Source organism: Sinohyriopsis cumingii, chromosome 17 (genome assembly GCF_028554795.1).
Source record: "Sinohyriopsis cumingii isolate HCF-2022 chromosome 17, ASM2855479v2, whole genome shotgun sequence".
Taxonomy (NCBI): Eukaryota; Metazoa; Mollusca; class Bivalvia; order Unionida; family Unionidae; genus Sinohyriopsis; species Sinohyriopsis cumingii.
This window is the reverse complement of record NC_142977.1, coordinates 27,261,019-27,284,813: the sequence shown is the minus strand read 5'-3', so window position 1 is coordinate 27,284,813 and position 23,795 is coordinate 27,261,019. Positions and strand designations below refer to the sequence as shown.

At 35.5% G+C, this 23,795-nt stretch overlaps 1 protein-coding gene across 2 annotated transcripts in view; it reads left to right on the top strand.

Annotated features, from left to right (window-relative positions):
* The first annotated feature begins 1,449 nt into the window (after nt 1-1,449).
* LOC149778299 (outer dynein arm-docking complex subunit 3-like) overlaps nt 1,450-23,795 on the top strand; it is a 64,911-nt gene continuing 42,565 nt past the window's right edge. The window contains exons 1-10 of one of the 2 annotated variants that reach the window (XM_089939114.1): nt 1,450-1,525; nt 2,294-2,410; nt 7,659-7,780; nt 9,540-9,617; nt 11,208-11,372; nt 15,992-16,096; nt 19,379-19,501; nt 20,203-20,325; nt 21,095-21,125; nt 22,313-22,425. In XM_089939114.1, the coding sequence (XP_089795240.1) occupies nt 2,317-2,410; nt 7,659-7,780; nt 9,540-9,617; nt 11,208-11,372; nt 15,992-16,096; nt 19,379-19,501; nt 20,203-20,325; nt 21,095-21,125; nt 22,313-22,425 (954 nt within the window). In that variant the 5' untranslated portion in view covers nt 1,450-1,525; nt 2,294-2,316. The remainder of the gene's footprint in view (nt 1,526-2,293; nt 2,411-7,658; nt 7,781-9,539; nt 9,618-11,207; nt 11,373-15,991; nt 16,097-19,378; nt 19,502-20,202; nt 20,326-21,094; nt 21,126-22,312; nt 22,426-23,795) is intronic. The other variant, XM_089939115.1, reaches the window with a different exon arrangement.

The following is a 23,795-nucleotide window of genomic DNA, read 5'->3' as shown; positions in this document are numbered from 1 at the left end:
GCTATACAGTTTCTAAGTAGTAATGTAAGCAGGCCAGGTATAAATTTATAAGTTATAAGTCATTATCTACTGTTATGTGGACTTGAAACAAGCACATTTGTGAGAATGTTGGTATATTTTAATGCTACTTTCATGTGCGAACCCTAAAGCAGACAGCTAATCAAAATGGCTGCTCCTGTATGCTCAAGAAATAAATACGAACTAGTATAATGCCCGCTAACTTAAGCAGTGATTAAAATAGGCAAAATTAATCTTGTCAGAGTAGACAATATTAACTTCTGAAAATGCAATAAATGAATTATAAAATAGATAAATCTTAAAGATTACATAATAAAGTCAAAAGTAATCGACTAGTTTTGTTGCTGTTGTTTTGTTGTTTTTTTTAAAAACTTATATTTCTCACAATTTAACGGAAGTTCACGAAGTGAAAATGATCAGGCGAGGTTATCAGTTTTAAAGAGGTGTACATCTGAAGTAAGGCTAAACTGTATGACCTATAATCCAAATTACACCATCAATCGTGCACAAAAATAAAAAGAATTTAAAATTATTTTAACAATTCCGAAGATATACAGAGTCTTTTTCTAAACAAAAAAGGATCATAACTATCAAGTAAAACCTAAAATTTCTTTTTTTTCCCTTTAAAAATCAAAACCTGTGCAAGATACTTAACTATAGATGTGGCATACTCCGTTGGAGGCGAATCACTAAACCAATACAATGTATGTGTACGTCTGATGTTTTTTTTTTTTTTTTCTGTCCTCAGACTGCAATTAGCTCTCTTTGAGGTAGACCAAAAAAAGGAAGATATTCTAAACAAAAATAGTAACAAGTTCGATTGTGTGTTTCATTGCTGACTTGTTTCAAAACGTTACAAGCTATGCTTGAAAGAAAATCTCAGACAAACATGTTGCCACAATTGTATACATTGTTTGCAGTGCCTGCTCTGCTAAGAAGAAACTGACATGTGACCTGTCACGTGATTGCTTGTCAGTCAATGAATTTTTTGTTACTTCCTGCGAGTCTTGTCGGTTTACCGTATTAAAACACAAAACAACCGAACCATGAAGAAACTTTATGTGCAAGACGAGTTAGTATCTGTAAAAGGATACAAAAGCTTCAGTTACAGTAACAGATGTACAATAATGAATGGTTGAATATAACAGAAAAGGGAAATAATCGTGGTCTAATGCCATCTCGACTTGACGGAAATCGCCGAGCGATGTTCCAATTGCTGCAACCTGTCCCGCTGTGCATACGACATTAACAAATGCGTTCTTAATATCACTGTATCGAGGGAGGTCAACATAGATAAAGTATATATGTTTTTACAATCAAATACTTAACCATGACCAATACAAGAAATATGTTGAGTGTAAACATGAACATAATAAATGGCGCGAAACTGTGAGACGTCAGCAAATTATAGTTACCATCACGTGACTATGACGTCAGTATACACGTCAGGAAAAGCTAATGTTGTTTATCGTTTGAGCCGCGATTGAGTCATTTAATTTTTTCTGAGGTAAGTGATATATTTTTACATTTTCCCGCTATATCTACTTTATTTGCTGCAAATGACCAACACTGAAGTCGATATGTTACTTACGAAATTCGTGTTATTTCTGAAATTTTATTTGAAACAAAACATTCTGGAAGGCGTCAGATAAGTACATACACGACTGCACTTTATAGTGTACAGTGTTGTACTGATATTATTATTAACAGAACTTGATCTATAAATTCAATTTTTTGTTTGTTTCTGTTCCTTCTTTATTTTGGCCATCATAAAGAAGAGATGCCACCTATGATTTTTCAAAATGTTTAATGTTAATTATTAAAAAATTACTATTATTCAAATGTTACAGACTTGCTACGAATTGTTATCATAAAGATGTAATAGTAATCCTAATAAATTTTCATTACTGTCATTTGTCCGATCCTCCCACCCATCCCCCTTGATAATAATTTTTATTTTAGCTATTAAATCTTAAAATTTCAGCAAACAACCCGGCAAATTTGGAAAATCTTGGGATCGGTGATCTGGAGAACAATGTTCTGCAAACTACACCGTAACCCATATTATTTATCATGTCCACTAAATCTGAATGCACCTAATAACATACAACAACAAAAACAACAACAACAATAATAATAATAATAATAATAACAGCAATAATAATAATAATTTTAAATGGCCTTTCATTTGCAGCAAGTAGTCTTTTAGATGCTGTCAGCCAGTTTTGCCGAAAACAAGACATCTAAGAAGTTTTTGATTTTTTGTCTTCTTCAGAATTTCACGCTCTTTATAAAACGATGCCACAGGCGTCAGTTAGAGCAGAGGTCCTTCGCTCTGCTTGGACTTTGTCAGAACAGATTGAAGAAAGTCGTGGGAAACTTCATCTAAAAGGTATAATTCCTTATTATTTTTATTTACAAAGGTAGCAAAACCAGTAAGCCTTCATACACTCATTAATTACACTGGACAACAAATTTTTACAAAAGTCATGTTACTGAAATAAAATTAGTCAATTCTTATCAATTTTTATGTGCTGAACATGAATATGACAGTCAAATTGCAAAATTGGCTCTAGTTTTTTTGTAATCTGCAAGAAATTAATGTTTACATAACGAAATGCATTCCAATAGTAAAAGGTCAACTGTAATAGCCTACCTATAAAAAATCAAGTCATTGACTACATCTTAGATTTCTTCGCCTGTCTCTTGTACAGCTGTTCGGGAGCATCTCTGAGGAGTGTCCAGCAGTAGTCAGCCAGCATTGTAGTGGACCATTTTCCCTGGTATCTTTGTTCCATTGTTGCGATATCTTGACGAAAACGTTCGCCGTGTTCATCACTAACAATACCACAGTTGCTAGGAAAGAAATCCAAATGGGAATGAAGGAAGTGAATCTTTAGAGACATATTGCAGCCAAGTTTCTTATACTTCATCAACATGTCTTCTACTAGTTCCTTATAGTTTTCTGCCCTAACATTTCCGAGGAAGTTTGTAGAAACTAGGCGAAAAGCATTCCATGCTTGTTTCGCGTCACCTTCCAGCAAGTTGTTGAACCGGTCATCTTTGAAAAGCTCTCGAATCTGAGGACCCACAAAAACTCCCTCTTTAATCTTTGCTTCGCTGAGTCGAGGGAATTTTTCATGCAGGTATCGGAATGCTGGCAAAGTCCGGTCAATGGCTTTCACGAAGTTCTTCATCAAACCTAGTTTGATGTGAAGGGGTGGTAGCAAGATTTTCTGAGCCTCAACCAGAGCTGGGTGTTGGATATTCTTCTCTCCAATGGCTACATTCTGCCTGTGAGTCCATTCCTTCCTCATGTAGTGCATTTCCCTTGCTCGGCTATCCCACTCGCATAAGAAACACATGTATTTTGTATATCCTTGCTGCAGTCCCATTAAAAGGGCAACTACCTTCAAATCACCACAGAGGTGCCAGCTGTACTTGTTATACTCAATGGAATTCAGTAGCTGCCTTAAGTTATCGTATGTCTCTTTCATGTGGACAGCATACGCTACTGGAATAGATGGAAGAATGTTTCCATTGTGCAAAAGCACAGCCTTGAGACTCAGTTTCGAAGAGTCCACAAATAGTCTCCATTCTTGTGGGTCATGAGTGATTGTTAAAGCATTCATGAGGCCCTCAATATCGGAACAGAATATCAGATTACTTTCCTTTCTGAAGAAAGGCTCCAATTGCTGGTGGCGCTTTCGATATGCAGTAATTGTGACATCTTCTTCTAGAAGATTCTATTGTTGGAGTCTTGATCCTAGCAATTCTGCCTTGTTCTTTGATAAGTCCAAATCACGAATCAGGTCATTTAGTTCTTCCTGTTTTATTCTGTGTGGGGTTGATGATGCACCACAGTGAAAATCTGGATCACTGCATGCTGATGGACCAGGAGAAGAACAGGTCGACTCACCTTTGTCTTCGTCAGATGAATCAAGCGAATATTCTGCTGGAGGTTCTGGAATAGGAAGTCCCTCACCATGTGGAACTGGTCTCAATGCAGACGGAATGTTTGGGTAGACTATTCTCGACTTCTTTCGCTTCGTTATTCCGCCGGAAAGAGGAGGAACCAAGCAGAAGTAACAGTCATTTAGGTGGTTGCTTGGCTCTCTCCACACCATTGGGACTGCAAACGGCATTGATGACCTTTTGCAATTCAACCACTGTGAAAGCTGTGTTGTACATGTAGCACAGCATATATGCGGAGCCCAAGGCTTGTCTTGGTCACCAACCTTGCATCCGAAGTAAAGATGATATGCCTTCTTCACTTGAGAATTGATACTTTTCTTCTGGTTGGCAAATGTCACTTCCCCACAAATATAGCAAAAATTGTCCGCGGTATTAACACACTTTCGAGGCATTACTGTTCTTTATTGTACGTAAATGGATAAAATAATAAGTTTTATGTAACAGTAGCTTGAACTGTCTCGCACAACGTCTAAAATATTTTAAATGCTGAACCTATCTGATTGGGCTTTATATAGTACACTGCTTACGTCAGCTTCAGCAGCCGCCTGGCATTAGTATAATAGGCCTACACATGTATAGTATACTGCTGACGTCAACTTACTTCAGCAGCCGCATGGCATTAGTATTGCATTGCATCAGAAAATGATGCAATCAACTGTGGATGATGTGAGCATGATGGTATTATGCAATGTTACATCATTATTCCGGATGTTGCTGCAGTCCTACTGGAGAAATTTACACAGTGAAACATAGAAAATGAGGTATATGAATATCTTCAAAACGAGAGCCAATACAAATTTTTCACGGTTATATTCGTGTTCGGCACACCAAAATACTACAGATTAGGGCCTTTTCAAGTCAGTAATGATTTCACTGTTGACCAGTGTTATTAATAAAGAATTTGAAAAATTGCGTGAAAGCAATGCCAAGTGATTGATTGCTTTCATGAGTGGGAATGGAACCAACACACACTCATGTTAACAAAGAGTATTGACAGCGTTCTTTTGCATACCAGGGCCCAGCAACATGGAATGAATTGCCCACTGAACTTAGACACAAAGACACAGTAATCACATTCAAGAGTGCTCTCAGAACTCACTTATTTCGACTGTAAGAACAAACTTAAAAACCTAATAATGTTTCCTACCTTAAATACTCTCAGCATGTTTTTTCTATGTTTTCTAATTTCATATTTGTAATCATATCATTATATATGTTTTTTATCTTATAGGTGTTGTCTAATGTTGTAAAGCGCTTAGAGCTTCTAAAGATTAGGCGCTATGCAAAGTCCTCATTATTATTATTATTACTGATTGATTGATTGATTACTCGGATTTACGTCGTGTGCGCCCTAAAAGGCATGTGCGACGGGTTTATTCCCGCACAGCGGGATGCTAAATGTTCTTGGGGGAAGCAACTAGTGCCAATCCCCCAGGCGTTTATGTGCTCAAGGAGTACTGCTAATTTAGCCGTTAGATCGCAGGACTATATGTCTCTAACGACCTGAATGAAGGTCTTTCGTGAGTGGGAATGGACCCAACACACACTCATGTTAACAAAGAGTTGATTTCAGTCCGTTATTGACTGTACTAGGTGTTGACCCAAGCAGTATGTAATGCCCGTTGCGATTGGTCGCAACTACCCGATGCGATTGGTCGCATCGGTAACTTTACATCGAGACACCTGGCTTTAGGCGGGTGGAAATTGTTCCACATCTCCGGCGTTATACGATGTCCGAGAGAGTCAAGAGGGCAATGAACTCGGCAAGCCAGCCATGGTTATCGTGCACTCCCAAGAACGCCAGCCCGTACTTAGTCAAATTTAGTCTGTTGTACTAATGGACAATAAAAAATACCAATAATATGTTAGCCATCTATGCAATTGTGTCAAATCAAAACAAGTTGTAAAGTTTTCCTACGTACTAACAATCGGAAAAATTCTAGTACATAGTGTACGTTGTAGATGCCCTACACATTTTTAATAACTAATATGTCTGAGTGATGCATAACAAGTTTGGTTACTGTTAGGTCATAACAAGTTTGAATTTTGAAGCGGTGGATTGAAGGATCAAGTTAGTGTACATAATTTTATCGAAACGGGATACCAAGAAAAAATTGTTCCCTGGATAAGAAGCAATATTGGTAGCCCAAAAAAGGGCTTTTTAAGCAAAAGTTCCCCGTTTTTCTTCTGCTTCTTTACATTTCTCCGCAGTCCTTTTTCCTCTCAGGTAATTTCGGGGAAATGGTAGCTGTGTAGCGTAGAAATGTAGTTAGCTGCTTCTACTAGCTGCTGGGCTGGGTAGTTCTTGTAGGCGTCTTGATAGAATTGTGTAAGGATTCTGACACCATAGTGCCACTTGCTACTCATTTTTTTCGCTTTTATTTATGTTAAGTGTTTCAATCGCGCGTTGCACACTTATTTGTGTCCGACTGAAGCAAAGGAGGAAGTGACCAGGAAGGCAGGCGACCATCTACAGGCAGGAGTCTGTTCATTCCAGGGTACTGGTCTAAATGGATGTACTTACACAAATTTTGAGTTCTGGTTCTTGTGACCGAAATTGTTATAAAGATGAGCTAGGTTGGATTGGATGGAAAACTGTGCTGCTTTAGTGTTAGTATGGTCTGTATCAGAAAAGTAGGCCACAGTAATAATAATAATAAATAATAATAATAATAATGAGGACTTTGTATAGCGCCTAATCTTTAGAAGCTCTAAGCGCTTTACAACATTAGACAACACCTATAAGATAAAAAACATATAATAATATGATTACAAAAACAAACACCATGAAATGAGAAAACATTAAAAAAACAAAAACATGCTGAGAATATTTAAGGTAGGAAACATTATTAGGTCTTTAAGTTTATTCTTGCAGTCGAAATAAGTGAGTTTTGAGAGCTCTCTTGAATGTGATCACTGTGTCTTTGTGTCTAAGTTCAATGCGCAATTCATTCCATGTTTCTGGGCCCTGGTATGCAAAAGAACGCTGTCCATATGACTGTTTTCATAGCGGGAATAATGAGTATACAATTGTCAGAAGAGGAGCATAAGTATCTTGCTGGTGTGTACACATGGGTGAGGTCGGATAGGTATGTTGGACTAGAGTCCGACAGTGAAACATAGCACAGAGAACAAATTTTGTGTTTGATCATGGATCGAATAGATAGCCAGTGTAGGGTACAGAGCAGCGGGCAGGTGTGCTCTGATCGTGGTACTCTAAGTATGATCCCAGCAGCTGTGTTTTGAACTTTTGGAAGTTTCTGGAGCAGATATTGAGATGAACGTGTCAAAAGCGCCCGTCTTTCTATGTATATTAATCTGGTTTTAGAGTGTTTAGGTGGGTTATGTATGTTTTACAGGTTGTTATTTTTGAGCTATATCAAGTGCTGTCCAATATCTCCTCGCAGTAAAAGGCAAAAACTGTGCCGATTGTAAGGAAGTTAAATCAAAATCGAACAAATTGCGGATCCGCATCTGGCGATGTAATTTGCACAAACCTCCACTGGACGGACAACCGCTTATAAAAGATAAATTGGCTCAAACCTTCTCCTAAAATTTTCTTTTATATTTTAATTAAGTACACATTCCCACAAAGGATAAACTTTGGCAGTTCTTTGGTTGTTCCTTGTAGCCATGTCTGATTTTGTTATTTTTTTTCCCCATAGAAAGGGATGCCAATGCATTGTACGAGGACGCCGAAGTGCACAAACTCGATTTCGAGAGGCTGATCACCAGGTTGAGGAAGGAAAATAAAGAGAAGCGAATTGATTTATCGAGGAGTATCAATGTGAGTACCCAACCCATATTTTGATTTTGAAATCCCCACCCGCACCCACCTCTCACCTACCCCCAAGCGACATGTCCATTTTCCCAAAACAATGTGCTGTACTTATCTCAGGTGCCGATATTTCGACATTTGCCTAAAATGAATAGTCAATGAACCCAGCCATAGCGGAAATCTGTATAAACGGATTCCATTAATGAATTGCATCTTGTTAGACGACTTATACTTGTCACCTCTGTACAAGGCCGGACTTAAGTGGTAATAGGCTATAGAGGACTTTCTAAAAGTCCCCTCCCAAATAAATTACAATATTATTTCACCCTCACCACGCCCACTCCGGACGGGCAGGGGCCATGGACCAGCTGTTCCGTTGGCCTTACCTATATATTAGGGAAACCTCGTTTTCTTTTATAAACAAATCTGAATGCATTTGATACCTCCTTAGCAGACACAGCTTAGTCACCTGTGAATATATATATATATATATATATATATATATATATATATATATATATATATATATATATATATATATATATATAATGAATAATAATATGTTGTTTGAGGTATCTAATGTCGATATCGTTTTGATTATTCACAAATACAAACGTTAATATCGATAATATTCCTCCCGTAAAATTTAACTGCAGTTCATTGTTTTATATTTGTGTACATTCATGACTGTGTACGATATATTATGATATATCGTCCACTCCGATGGACTATGTGGTCAGAGCGTCCTCCTTTGATGCGGGACGTCGCAGGTTCGAACCTCGGCCGGGTCATACCAAAGACTTATAAAAATGATCCTAGCAGCTGCCTCGTTTGGCGCTCAGCATTAAGAATTTAGTCGTAGGACTGATCGACCTGGTGTCAGGATAATGTGACTAGGTGGGACATAATTCTACTTGTCGGTTGCATGAGGCCCCAGTGCTAGAAGTCACTCTAAACTGGCCTCGGATGCGGGAGGTCGTGGGTTCGATCCCAGGTCGAGTCATACCAAAGACTTACAAAAATGGTGCTAACAGCTGCCTCGCTTGGCGCTCAGCATTAAGGGGTTAGTGTAAGGACTGGTCGGCCTGGTGTATGGGTGGGACATCATGCTACATGTCTTCGGCATGATGCCCCAGTGCTAGACATCACTATAAACTGTCACGCTGCAGACATCGTAGCGATATGACTGAAAAATTGTTAAAGCTACGTTAAAAATCCAAACTACACACACACATGAGGGTGTAAACATGCAGTCATGCTGCTTTGCTGCAGCTTTTCTTTTTGTTTTTTGATGCTGTTGGGTTTTTTCTTCACCAAATTTCACAACTCTTTTCAAAACCGATCACTTCAAGTTAGGCCTCATGGGATTGCGGACTATTGCTAGATTTACTTACCTCGGAAATTGAAGAGCTTGACAACATGCAAAGCTATGCACATCCGAAACTTAAGATTTGACATCTGATGTGCTTCAATAAGAATGGACAATTTTATGTCTTGCATAAAACCATACTAACCTATCTTTTACGCGGAACTTAATTAGTTTAAATTACAGTTTAAGCATATATTCATTGACCTTTGTAAGTCATGAAGAAGAAAAAATGTAATTGGGCCAAGTGTTTGGAACTTTATTGTTACACTTAACATACAGGCATGCCCTTTGAGCTCATCGGCGGAGTAATAAAATCCATAACCGGATAGTAAATCGCCACAGAGCGGAGGCCGTTACTTGGTCGCGATAGTGCAATGTGCCTAATTTTTTTCATTGCAGTGGAGTGAAAAAGTGATCCGGAGCGTCTTTAGAAACAGAAAGCAGGAGCTTTTATCACTGCAAAATTGCACTTCTACGGTAAGACTTATCACTTATATTTTCATAATAAGTAATGAGCAGTTAAAATTAGATATTGAAAAAACGTGCTATTTTTGTAGATTAAATAATCACTTAGGATCTTGTCTCAGTTTAACTTATTTTTTCAACATGTTCTCCCTAAGTGAAGATATTAAGTTATTATCTTGCTTATATGACATCTGACAATAGGTTGATTTTTGTATGTGACACAGGTATCACAAAGGATGAAAAACAAAGAATATAGTGCTTCCTGAAATTGAGGAAACCCCAAAAGTTTCCACAAATGATCAAACAAGGCTTTTCGCAGGAGAATTCAAGATATCATGACTGTATTTGAATCCTTAATACCTAACAGATGTTTAGAAAAGAATTTATTTTTGCAAATTAATGAATAAAAAGGTGTTTAAAAAAATCTCATTTAGGAAGATAAATATTGGTTTGGGTTTATTTTGTTTTTGGCTTTTTTTTGGGGGGGGGTATTTTTTTGCAGATCCGTAATAAAAGTTTGGGTCAGCCGCTTTATGGTGCATATTCAGTTTCTCACTAAGAGTATTATTCCGTTTAAATTTTACAATGTCAGATCCAAAGACAGTTTACTCATTTTATTGTCAGACAGTGACAAATCACTGCTTCAATTCAATGCTTCCGTAGTATATTTGAAACAAAACTCACTCATCACCCTTGTGTGCCGCCAGATGCCGAAAGTGCACAGTGGAATTTAAATATTGGTTCTCCGTTTCAGAAGCTTTATTTTTTAAATTTGACAATCCGAAACTGGAAAACAGAAAGTGGAGAGTACATGAGTGATCGAGCCTGGCGATTACAAACTTTAAACTTGTGTTTTGAGTTTTCTCTCAAAACCAATCAAAATTGACGTTTCAAATACAAAGCTGTTATGTGATTGGTAGAGACAATATCACAATCCCAGACTCAGTGTCAGCAGTTTTAGGACCTACACATATGACCGGAATTTGGCCAACATAAGCTTTAAGTTAACCGAGGAATAAACATGTTGGATTGGTCGATTTAGGTCAAACTTCGTCCAATCATATTACTGGATTAAAAACTTTAATTAAGTTAAGACATTTGATTTATTCTTGTATTTCAGACACGCAGTATGAGCATGTATGCGTGCGTGTGTGCTTGTGGAACACCGGTCTTATAACAATCATTTGCTTTCTTTGTCTTGTCAAAATGACTATTCCATAAAATCACTTAAAACTCTACGAACATTCCAAAAGTCTCCATTGCCTTAAGATTTCAAAATGTCTCACACTCAATCTCTAATTCAGCGCTCATTCGTGACGTCTGATTGGCCAAAGTCAAAATCGCTGACCAATCAGATGTCAGAATTTCAGTCGAGTCTAAATCTGAGAGTAGACAGCTTAAGAATCTCGTGGCAGAGATTTATTCAATCCTGTTACGACCTTAAATATGATTTTTTTTCCCCTTACATCCAATATTAATATGATATGCAACTAGTAATCAATGAGAAACTGATAGGCTTAAAACTATGATACGGAACTTGTCGTCCTGCAACTATTCTAAGTTGATTCAACTTATTTTGATTGATCGATTGATTAATTACAGAAAGCAATCTCAGTGATGGACCAAAAGGTTTGCGAAGCAAGCAAGCGCCTGAACGCCCTGCAACACAAGCACCAACAATGCGTCAAGCGTCTAGCTGAGCTGGAAACGGAGCGAGATCGCATGCTCAAAATCAGCACTATAGACATCACCGAGGAGAAGGAACAGGTAAGGGCAGTAAACGATAGGAGTATCCTCGGCCTTTTCAGTGGCTTGTTAGATCTGTAAAGAGACGAGATTGTTCTGAATGAAGGATAAAGACTATTAACTATTGTCACATATAAAAATGATTAAGAAAAACATTCAGGGTGCTCTTGATATTGTCTATCCTTGTGTAAACTCTCGTATCTTCGGCATGATATGGTCAGTGATGTCCGTCAACACAAACAAAAACAAAACTTCTGTCCTACTTGCATTAAATCCTTGATTTATTATCAGCATTCACCTCAAAGTCGTTTGATACATGTATAGACAATATGTATAGAAGCTATGAACAATCTTCTGTAATGATTAATATCACAGCTTATGTATTTAATTATATCTATTTTCTGAATATTTTTTACATTGGTGAAAGAAAAATGTCTTCGAATTAACGAATTGTCGGAATTAGACTATTATGTTATTTAACTGTTTTCTTTCTTAGTGTTACTATTCAACACATTCACACATTTTATAACTTGTGTCATATACAAATCAGTTACACATAAGAATATGCATGATATTAAACGTCAGTTACACATAAAATTATGCATGATATTAAACGTCAGTTACATATAAGAGTATGCATGATATTAAACGTCAGTTACACATAAAAGTATGCATGATATTAAACGTCAGTTACACATCAAAGTATGCATGATATTAAACGTCAGTTACACATAAGATTATGCATGACATGAAGCGTCAACTACAGCTAAGAGTATGCATACTATTAAACTTCAATTACAGCTAAGAGTATGCATACTATCGAACTTCAATTACATATAAAAGTATGCATAATATTGAGCGTCAATTACAACTATGATCATGCACACTAATGAGCCCGTCAACTACAGATAAGAGTATGCATACTATTGAGCGTCAGTTGCAACTAAGAGTATGCATATTATTAATCTTCAGTTACATATAAAAGTATGCATACTATTGAGCGTCAATTACAACTAAGAGTATGCATACTACCGAGCGTCAATTAATTACAACTAAGAGTATTCATACTATTTAGCGTCAACTACAGATAAGGGTATGCATACTATTGAACGTCAATTACAACTAAGAGTATTCATATTATTGAGCGTCAACTACAGATAAGAGTATGCATGCTATTGAGCGTCAATTGCAACTAAGAGTATGCATATTATTAATCTTCAATTACATATAAAAGTATGCATACTATTGAGCGTCAATTACAACTAAGAGTATGCATACTACCGAGCGTCAATTAATTACAACTAAGAGTATTCATACTATTTAGCGTCAACTACAGATAAGGGTATGCATACTATTGAATTCAATTACAACTAAGAGTATTCATATTATTGAGCGTCAACTACAGATAAGAGTATGCATGCTATTGAGCGTCAATTGCAAATAAGAGTATTCATATTATTGAGCGTCAACTACAGATAAGAGTATGCATGCTATTGAGCGTCAATTGCAAATAAGAGTATTCATATTATTGAGCGTCAACTACAGATAAGAGTATACATACTATTGAGCGTCAATTACAGATACGCTTAAACAGAATTCGCGAATTTGCAGAATCCGATGGGTTCAAATTTTCTAAATCTAAAACTGTTTGCATGAACTTCTGCTGTTTACATTGTCGACATAATGTCTAAAAGTTCGATTTTGAAAGCTATTTTATTCCTGTTGTATTAACTAACTCTCAAAGTTTTATCTTGAAGTTTATCTTGATCCTGGTTGTGGAGGAGACCCAACTTTCAGAGTTAATTTCGAGCGGAAACTAATTTTACCTCCTAATAAAAAAATACCTTAAGAACAACTGTCAAATAGCCCTTTTTACATGTTTAGGCTCGCATAAACATAATAAGATAAAAACCGAAGACAACACGCTTGTAAAATTTAATAAATAATTTATTTTCCTAGAAAAACAAGGTAAAATGAGGAAAGAACTTACAGTTTTAAGAATCAAATCCAAAACTAATCCAAGAATAATCCAAGAATTAAAAATTAGAAGTCCTAATTATAAAATGTTCTAATGAATTTGAGTTCGAGTCCTGACGAAAATCCAAAATGGAAGGCGATGACGTATACTGAAGTCAGTATAGTACTCAAGTGTCAACATTTCTTTGTTGAACCACAGAAAATAATATTCCAGTTTTGAATTCCGAATAAAATGTCAATAAATGTCTTCGTCCAAGAATTCTGTATGAGCAATTAAATAATTAAATATTCCCAGGGAAAAGAATTAATAATTCCATAAAATAGAATTTCAACTCAAACTGGCCACAAAAAAAAAAAAAAAAAAAAAAAAAAAAAAAACAACCCTTGATGTCTAAGTGTTTAAAAGCCCTAATGAAAACATTTCTCAACACATCACTAGTAAATCTGTCTACTGCGCACTTCCGGTAAAACCAGAATTTCGAAATAACAACGAAGAAGATATTTACATGTCTAAAGTCACGTTCTCCAAGTATTGTCTCGACTTCACTCTATAAAACCCAACCTAAAAATGAATAAAAAACTTAAAAACAGTTGTTTACTACCAATCAAGAAATAAGGACAGGAACTAGGTCAGCTCTAGATATAAAGTTTTAATATTAGGTTTTTGAAAAACAACTGAATTCCTGGAAAATATGAAATCCAGTAAATACAATTACATTACAATAGCATGTAATGGAATATTAAAAAAAATTAAAACTAACAAACACATTTGACTACTGAAAGAATTTTGGAAAATTCCACTGACTGAAAGAGCAAAGGATATTCCGGCATTCGTGACTAAAGATGGACTTTATCAATATAAAGTGATGCCTTTTGGGATGAAAGGTTCTCCAAGTACTTTTCAACGTCTAATAAATATGATCACCTCTGGTCTAGATAATCGTGATGCTTACATCGATGATGTCATCATCTACAACGACACATGGAAAGAACATTTAGCGACAATTCGTAAATTCTTTGACAGATTCACTGGTGCAAGTTTGACAATTAATTTATCCAAAATTGAGTTCTGCCGTGCTAGTGTAACATTTCTAAGACATATTGTGGGACATGGACAAATTAAATCTATAGATTCTAAGGTCAAGGCTATCTCTGAATTCCCTGCGCCTGTTAGTAAACATCAACTGATGCGATTTTTAGGTATACTATCGGAAATTTTGTTCCAATTTTTCCATAATTGCTGAACCCCTGACAAATTTATTGAGCGAGAAAAGCAAGTTTCGTTGGACAGCAAAATGTCAAGAGACTTTTGACAAGTTAAAAGCCATACTAAAAAGTGCGCCAGTTCTTACAGCTCTATATTTCAGCCAATCATTTAAACTGTCTGTTGATGCAAGTGGTGTTGGGGTTGGAGCAGTATTGACGGGTTGAATGATTTCCAGCTTTTACGAGTCAAGACTCGAAAAAGCTGAACATTATTGAACGAGTTTCATAAATTTAATATTAAATCATTATCTATTAGAGATTCTTTTTGTCACAAAGTGTTTTATTTCAGTGGAATTTTTTCAGATGGAAAGAAGAACGAATAATTTTCGTTAATTCTGACAGACGTTGCACCTTTCATTTGTTGTGCGCAAAAAATAGTCCCAAACAATGTTGAACTAGTATTGACGTTTAAAAGTAGATTTTACTTGTCTTACAGACTATAAATCAATGAACAAGAGTCCTTCCGAATAAACAGAAACTTTTACACAGACAAAATCATTTTTCAACACAGATTGTACAATGTTGTTGATGCACTACCCTTACAGTTTACTGTCCATGTTTACATAGCCTTAACGTGTCACTTTCACGACTAAATATTACATTGATATTGCGATATTCATGTGAAAAAAGGTTTACTGGATGCAGGAATTCCCATATTTACTGTAATGTATTTGTGACCAAATATTTGCAGTGATTGATTTGGAACAGTAGACTGCAGAATATGCAAACACATTTCATTTTAACTCGGAATTGCATCAAATATTTACTGCGTAAATATGCAGTGGTTGGACAAACTTCTGTCAGTTTGGAAACCGGTTTATGTCTACATTCTTCTGCGGACAGAGGTGAGTTTATTTACTTATGTTAGTTAATATTTAAACCACGCTTGCAACATATAGATATACCCCCTCTCCAACCCCAACCCCACACAAGCAAAACCCTTAATTGTACTTGTTGTTATTGTTTTTATCTTGTTGTTTTAGCCGTTTTTCATGTTATGATATGTTATACATGACCTAACAAGCCCCCGCGGAGGTAAATTAGCAATATTGAGCAGACGAGACCATTTTCCCACAATTCCTTTTCGCGAGTCGATTCTAAAAATGGCTGCCAAAAATGTTCATTGAAAACAAAAAAATTCCAGAAGGCGGGTTTAAAAATGTTTTCTCAAGATCTCAGCCAATGAGTAAAGAGAATACTGCGCAATAATTTCATGGGCTTATTTAGACCAATCAAAATGGCATAAAGTAATAGCTTGACGTGTGGTAATATACAAAATATGAAACTGCACATACTATAGGCAAACTGTACCTGTTATGTGATAAGGTATGATACGATATGGTGTATGGTATGTTATATTGTTGATTAATAGATACTATACGTTGTGTCCTTCATAGGAAATTCGTCAGATTGAGAATGAAATAGATAAGGCGGATATCAAGTTTTCTGCTGCTGCCAACATCACCCGTCGGTATGAGGAGATTTTCGAGAAGATGCAAGAGGTCGGTTGTATTTGTAGATCATGTATCTTTCTCATTTTGTTCTTAACATGTTACTCGTAAAGATAAATTATATTTAATAGAGAAAAGTGCATTTAGTTTTGCTTTAACGTCAGTTTCTGTTAGAATATCGATTTAAGAAAATTTTCGTTTTTTAAAACCTTGAAGTAGATCCAAACCGTGATTATTAGGTCAAAGAAGCAAACGTGTCTCGCCTTCTTTGAATCTGTGTTGTATATATTGTTTGCATGCAAGCAAAGGGAATGCCATGGGGGAGCTAACTGCAGCTAGCCTTTCAGTAGGATCAGTAGTTTAAATGCTTTCGAAGTAATTAACACCTTTGTTGTCTTTTGAGAGAAAAGTCACTTTTAGTTGTTATCATGGTCTTCGCTAGATTACTGCAAGCAATATATTGAAAATGTTGTCACGGCACTGTCAGTCAGAGATGTAGATAGCAAATATAGTGCCAGTAGGTGTCTCTATGTTAGAGCGTCTATACTAATTATATATCTTTTGTGACGATAATAAAATTTGGTCCTGAATCAATTGAAAATCTTATGTGAAGTCTTCAATATTATAAAAATATAAAATCATAAATAAAACATATATTTAGAAAAGTAACTCTACTTAATGCAGTGTGTGACACACTGACATGTAATCATAAAATATACATCAACAAGATTAAAACACAAGTAAGATATACTCGTAGATTTGGGAGACATGAAGGTGGTGGTAGGTTAGTTAGGTTTCTCAATTTGTTTAAGATTCAGCATAATGAGAAAGAAGAAATGTGTAAAGTTCGCTATTAAACGAACTGAGTGTTGGTGCTAGTTTAATATGATAACGGATGATATTCCTCAGCACTGCTACAGAACATGTAAAATATGTTTTGTACAGATTTGTTTCGAATATATGCACTTCAAAATTAGAGTTATAAATGAGTTACTGGAGTAATTGAGTTTTTACTGAAAAATATGTACACACACAGACAGACAGACACACACATGCTGGAAGTCCTCAGCCTTATCCACAAAAGTTAGAAAAAACCTAACTGGGATGTAAATAACAGATTTCATGCCACCTTAGGCATACGAATTCGTCCTCAGTTATATCCGCAAATATCAATGTTGTAAATATAAATATTGCGAAATGCTCAATTCCGAAATCAGAACATTCAAAGGTAATAGTTGACCTTTGCGATTTTCAAAAGTCTTCAGTAAATCCTCTGCGTTTAAAATTCAATGAAATCATAGCCATACGATCTATATACACGCGGTTGCAACACCCCGTGACACCATCTCGTGCCGGTTAACGGATACATCTGAATGTTTGCTGCAGAAATTACAGCTGTACTCAGACCTTTGTAATACATTGAAACGTCTCAAAAAGGAAAATACATGATTTTTCTCGGATTCCTTTCCACAATGAAAGCCTTGCAGAATCTTAAATCTGCAAACCCGTTAATTTTCCAGATATCAGAGAACACTATTTCCTGATACATGCATACAACCTCGAAAATGTAATCAGTACTGGTGGCCATCTTTTCACATTAACATACATTATAAAAATGGGGCAGATAGAGAAGCAACAGCCACCCCGAGGTCACCCATATCTTAATGGAAGATCCCTATAGAGAAGCCAAAGCTACACTGAGGTCACCCATGTCTTGATGGAAGACACATATACCGACTTCAAATATTATGTAAATCGGCATGTTTGTCTTACTTAGCAAAATGTGTGGAATGAAAACTGCACCAACAAGCAAGGAGAATCGTGTTATTGTTTATATTTTCTGTTCAGATAATCACATCACAATACATGGAACATAAACCGGTAAACCGCTAATGTCGCGCGGGATATAGTAGGAAATCTTATATATATATATATATATATATATATATATATATATATATATATATATATATATATATATGTGTGTGTGTGTGTGTGTGTGTGTGTGTGATTGGAATATATATAAAGAAAAACACTCTCTACTGGATTTTTCTTTCATGCCAATAGATATTTTGCATGGAGTCATGAATAGACTTATAAAAGAAAGTTACTGGATTCATAAGTTAGACACTATGTATCTTAATGGGCTTAATACCAAGGCACTATTTGAACTTGTATAAAATATAACTTAATAATTTGATATGTTAAATATCCTTTATAAAAAGTAGAACTGTATGACTGTTTGTCTCTATATTTTCATTTTACTAATTTTATATATATATATATATATATATATATATATATATATATATATATATATATATATATATAATGCAAAGAAAATTTCCTTGCTATAAGTGAATAACGGATATACTTCATCTTGCGGGTGAAAAACTAAAGAATTGTCAGTCGTTGCAAGCAAATATCTTCTATACTGAATAGTTACTTTGATGCACAATGACTGGGACTTGATTTAAACTACATGTATGTAATAAAATATGATTATCTAGAAGTACGTCATGCGCAATATTTCACATATTGAGATGTAAAACTGAATTATATGAAAGAGATTTCATATCGGTGATGTCAGTATGATAAATAAGCAACTCATAACTTTTTTGTTTGGTCGGAAAGCTTATTTATAATAGTATTATGAAACCGTTTGATTTACTCAGTTATTTCTTTATTTCATGTCCAGGTCTTCAGATGTCATAATGATAAAATTTCTCAAAATGAATTCGACAAAATGATAAAAATAAAAGAAAAAGATTATATTCTCGATATTGATTTAAAAGATAAAGACCGTGTAGAATGATTATTATGGATTTAAAAGAAAAAGACCGTGTAGAATGATTATTATGGATTTAAAAGAAAAAGACCGTGTAGAATGATTATTATGGATTTAAAAGATAAAGACCGTGTAGAATGATTATTATGGATTTAAAAGAAAAAGACCGTGTAGAATGATTATTATGGATTTAAAAGAAAAAGACCGTGTAGAATGATTGTTATGGATTTAAAAGAAAAAGACCGTGTAGAATGATTATTATGGATTTAAAAGAAAAAGACCGTGTAGAATGATTATTATGGATTTAAAAGAAAAAGACCGTGTAGAATGATTGTTATGGAATTCAGTGAGATGAACTGCCAGAAACTTCCTCCCAAAAAAGAGAAAGTGACTTCAATGGCGTCTTCTAAGTACCGAATACTAAATAATTAAGTAATGAGACAGTTAAAGATTTTGTTGTTGTGGCTGCGTTTATCTACAAGTCTATTGGTAAAACCCATTATATTCTGTTATTTTCATTCTATTATTTTATTGTCTCCAATCAGGAGTGCGGAATTTACCCAATGAAGCTGGACCTGTTGGAGGAGGCGTATCGTGAGACCTCGAAGGAAATGGAGGAGCTGAAGGAGATGAAAGAGAAAGCCATCCGCGCTGGAGAAGAGGCCAGAGTACATACTTCTTGTAATATTACTCGATCGACAGAGCGAAAAAATATGGCAACTTATTCGCTTAACATTGTATATAAACAACATCAGAATAAGTTTATTAAAATTTTTCGAATAAGCTGAAAAGCTCATGGACGTGCTTGATTTGGTATAAGCTATTTTACAACAATTGCATAATTCTTGGAGTATCATACCTTAATCGTCGGACTAGCTTTGCGTGCCTTTGCAGTTACGTAATGACCCACACATCGCCTGCGATATTATTGGCCTGTTTTCCTTTGGAATTTGCAATATTTTAGCATTTACGAACATTCACTTAAAGTTCGCGATCAGTTAGTTACTGCAGTGTGAACTAACTCGTCGTGAGGACAACTTTGAGACAACAGGCTTGTACATGTATTTGAGAATTGGGGGATGTTAGCTGATAACATATTGCATGTGATGAACTGGGGGCGTAATTTGTTGGTAATATCCTGTATGAGAGGAACACCTGGGGACGTAAGTAGTTGATAACATCTTCTATGTAAGAAACTAGGGACGTGAGTGGTAGATTTGATGTTGCAAAATAAGTTATAGCGAGTTCGAGAATGATTTATTATGGTTGGCGATTTTTTCTTTTCGTTTATTTTCTTCTTTTCTTCTTCAAAGTCATTTCAATATAAAGACAGGTTAATTTACAAACAATCGGTGTGATGTATTTGCAGCGTGACCTCCACGCCATGGAGAGAGAGATGTACCAGACTAAACGAGCACGTGACCAGCAGCTGAATGAGATCCGGAAGGAGGTGGAGAAACGGAAGGAAGTGGCTGACAAAACTGAAAAGAGGGTTAGGACGGATAATATTTTGTTTCTATATTCATAAGGCTAGCTTTTTTCATTTTGTTTTTGGACAGAGGAAAGTTCGACAGTACGTCCCTTTCTAAGTATGTCAACCAAAAGTACATGGTAGGATTGCATACTTTTGATAATTAGCTAACATCAATTTCCCGAATTCCCCTGACAGCGCAAAATAAGCCATATCCAGTATTCTTTTTTAAAAAACCGGTTTGACAAAATGTAATGTTGTCTATAGAATAATTAAAGCAAAAGAGTTTATATTTAAAGTAACATGTCTATCGAATCATTAGAGAAACAGAATTTATTTTTAAAGTAACATATCAATTTTAATTTTTCTTTTTCCTTACCGGTTTTATTATGACAAGACTCTCCGTAAATGCATGTGCTTACCTCAGTCTTGGTTCCAGAAACAAAGGAACAGAAACACTACAGATCACACTGTAAACTCTTAAATTGTCAACCACACTAATCTTGGACAGAATGAACGATGAATTCATGTGTTTGATTATTTTCTGTTTACCAAAATCAATGATACTAACACTTATTCCATTTTGGGTCTGCTAAATGTATACACATCGAAAAAAAAGAAAGCAAGTACCTTATCTTCGACGCAGTTTTTAATGTTGGTATAATACTGTGCAGAGAACGACTCATCATAAAAAATTTCAAAAATGCAGAATAAAGAACTATTGCTTAATTGTTCCGGTCATATAAAGTTAGAAATACATTTGGTTTACACTCTTTGATTCATATTTCAGCCCCGTATTACAGTCACCAGTGAAACAAGTGGTAAGTAAACATAAAAGTCTTCCACATACACAAACAGACACCCATAACAACACACACACACACACATACGAAACACAGTTTATCACTATTATGCAGTAACAGCAATATATGCAACTGTCATAGACACCATACTGCTAGAGAATTTTAGGTTTTACTGAGCTTGAAAGGGTGTTGTTTATATTTCGGTATACACACACACACACAGACACACACACACACACACACACATATATATATATATATATATATATATATATATATATATATATATATATATATATATATATATATATGGCATTCTTAATAGAAGCACAAGCTTACCCTCACTTTTTAAAGTGTCCTCATTGAGATGCGACTGCATGATACCCGGATCTCGTTGCTGAAAGTGTTTCGGTTCTAGCACGACTGAATGACACGCCGTGTTTTCTCTCTGAAGGGTCATAGTTAGGTCCGAGGTTCTATAAGTGCAGATGCACGGCAAAATGTAATAATGTGACACTTTTAGAGCGAAAAGAGAACAATATTTAAACTTGAAATCAACATATCAAAGTTAAATCACCTGTTCGTCCGTTCGTCCTTCTGTCTGAATCCATTCCTACTTTAATTAAGGCAGTGTTTGTTGTACACTGTAACTGCAGAAAGTGTTTACTGCTGGGCTGAAAATCATTTTTGGTACAAAATATTTAGTATGCTCGCTTGAATTCTCATAGGGTACCATTATGGACAGAAGTAAATGCTAGTCCCAATGTTGCACTTCAAAGGCAAGAGTTGGGTCAAAGGCCAAATTAGTGCAAAGAGCTGTAATAGGATAATTACATTTTTCATAGCCTTCATAACCTTGTCACGTGATGGTTAGGGTTGCTGACCATATAAAATCCAATTTTCGTCCGGAATTTGAAATTTCATAATAAATGAATCGTTAAAAACCCGTGGAAGCTTTATTTCTCCTTCTGATATGTGTTATAACAAGGTTATTATTCATCTTTTTAAATGCTGATTTTGAAGGTGAGAGAGAGAGAGAGAGAGAGTGGACATGAATTGTTCTTAAGATAGTATGTTTGATAATGATAAGCAGAGCATAAAAAAGAGGTATAAGCCATTTCAATTTCGTACTCGTTGGAACCCGAACGAAATACAGATCGATCAATTGATTGATTGGTATGTATGTTTTGCTCTATGCATTGTAGATTCCAAAACCGCACGGCAGCATCAGAGGAAGACGGAGAGACAGGAGAAGCTGCTCACGTTGGAAGACGCATTTGAGATAATCAAACGAAATATTCATGTGTCCGACATTAATGTAAGTCACTGGCACATTATGACGCCATGTTTTTCTTCCTGAATGTATAGCTATAACACTGACAGAGCAGAATATATTTTAAGAGTTTGAAGATAATTAGGTCAGACCATGTTAGGCAGCATTAAGTCCTCAGTCCGTAGGTTTTCGTCGCATGTACAAGGGTTAATCAGCCTTAATGTTAGTGAGTATGAGCAACCGAGCACATCCGTTTTTTTCTTCTCTTCTTTCTTTCAATAATATTAAATCATGTTACATAATCGAACGTTTGTTCAGGCCACAAAACCCTAAGATCTTGAGCCGGAGTTTAAGCTTGAGAGTTTGTTTCAACCAATCACATGTGTCGTCAGTTTTGAAAGGTCATTTCTAATCAGCTGATAGTTGTTCCTCAGTCTCAAACTCTTGATCGGAGTTTTCAGATTTCCAGGTCTGGTTTTGATTTCACCACCAGAATTTAAGACTGAATGTAAATATAAGTCTAGAACCAGCGATCCCATTGGCAGCAATTTAAATCTCATTTAAAATTGATGAATTAAATGTCCTAATTATAGACTTAACCTTACAATTTATGTTGGTGACATTTGGGCCTGATTGGTTGAACGTTTCATTGTTTTAAGCAGTGGGATAATACGGCTTCTAGATTTGTTTATTATTGGTACTGCCCCTAATGATTTTTCCCAATTAAAGAGTTTTTTCTATGCGTGTGCAGCTATTTTGCTACTGTCCTCTCCTTTGGGCGCCTTATGGTAACTTTGGCGGATCTGCGCGTGCATTCGCGTGCGATGTAAGTATAATGTAATGAGGAGTATCCCAAACAGTATTACGTTATCATACTAATTGCAAGTTTATGGGATTTTACAATAAACGCAGTTCACGTGGCGAGTACGTGCACAAATATACGATCTCGTCCATGTACATGGGCACGTATATGATCGTAAGTTTCATCAAAGCTCGCTTGGTGAACAACTGGCCACTGATGTTGGAATTGTATTGCACATAACACTATGCAAACAAGAAGAGGTTTTAGCCAGGCCAATACTATTGATTTTGGCTATAATACAGATGTTGGTATTCCTTTTCATTGAGACTAAAATACTACAGCAGGAATAAAATTATTGATCCCTACTAATGATGTATATAAAATATATGGTGATATTGTTTTCGGTCTGCGTCCAAAATTTAAGTTGATTGTGCAGAGATTGTTCAGAAAATTGTGTAAGAATAGTATATATATATATATATATATATATATCTATATATATATATATATATATATATATATATATATATATATATATATATATATATATATATATATATATATATATATATATATATATTTGTTGTTGAGTTTAATTATAGTAGCGTTCGCA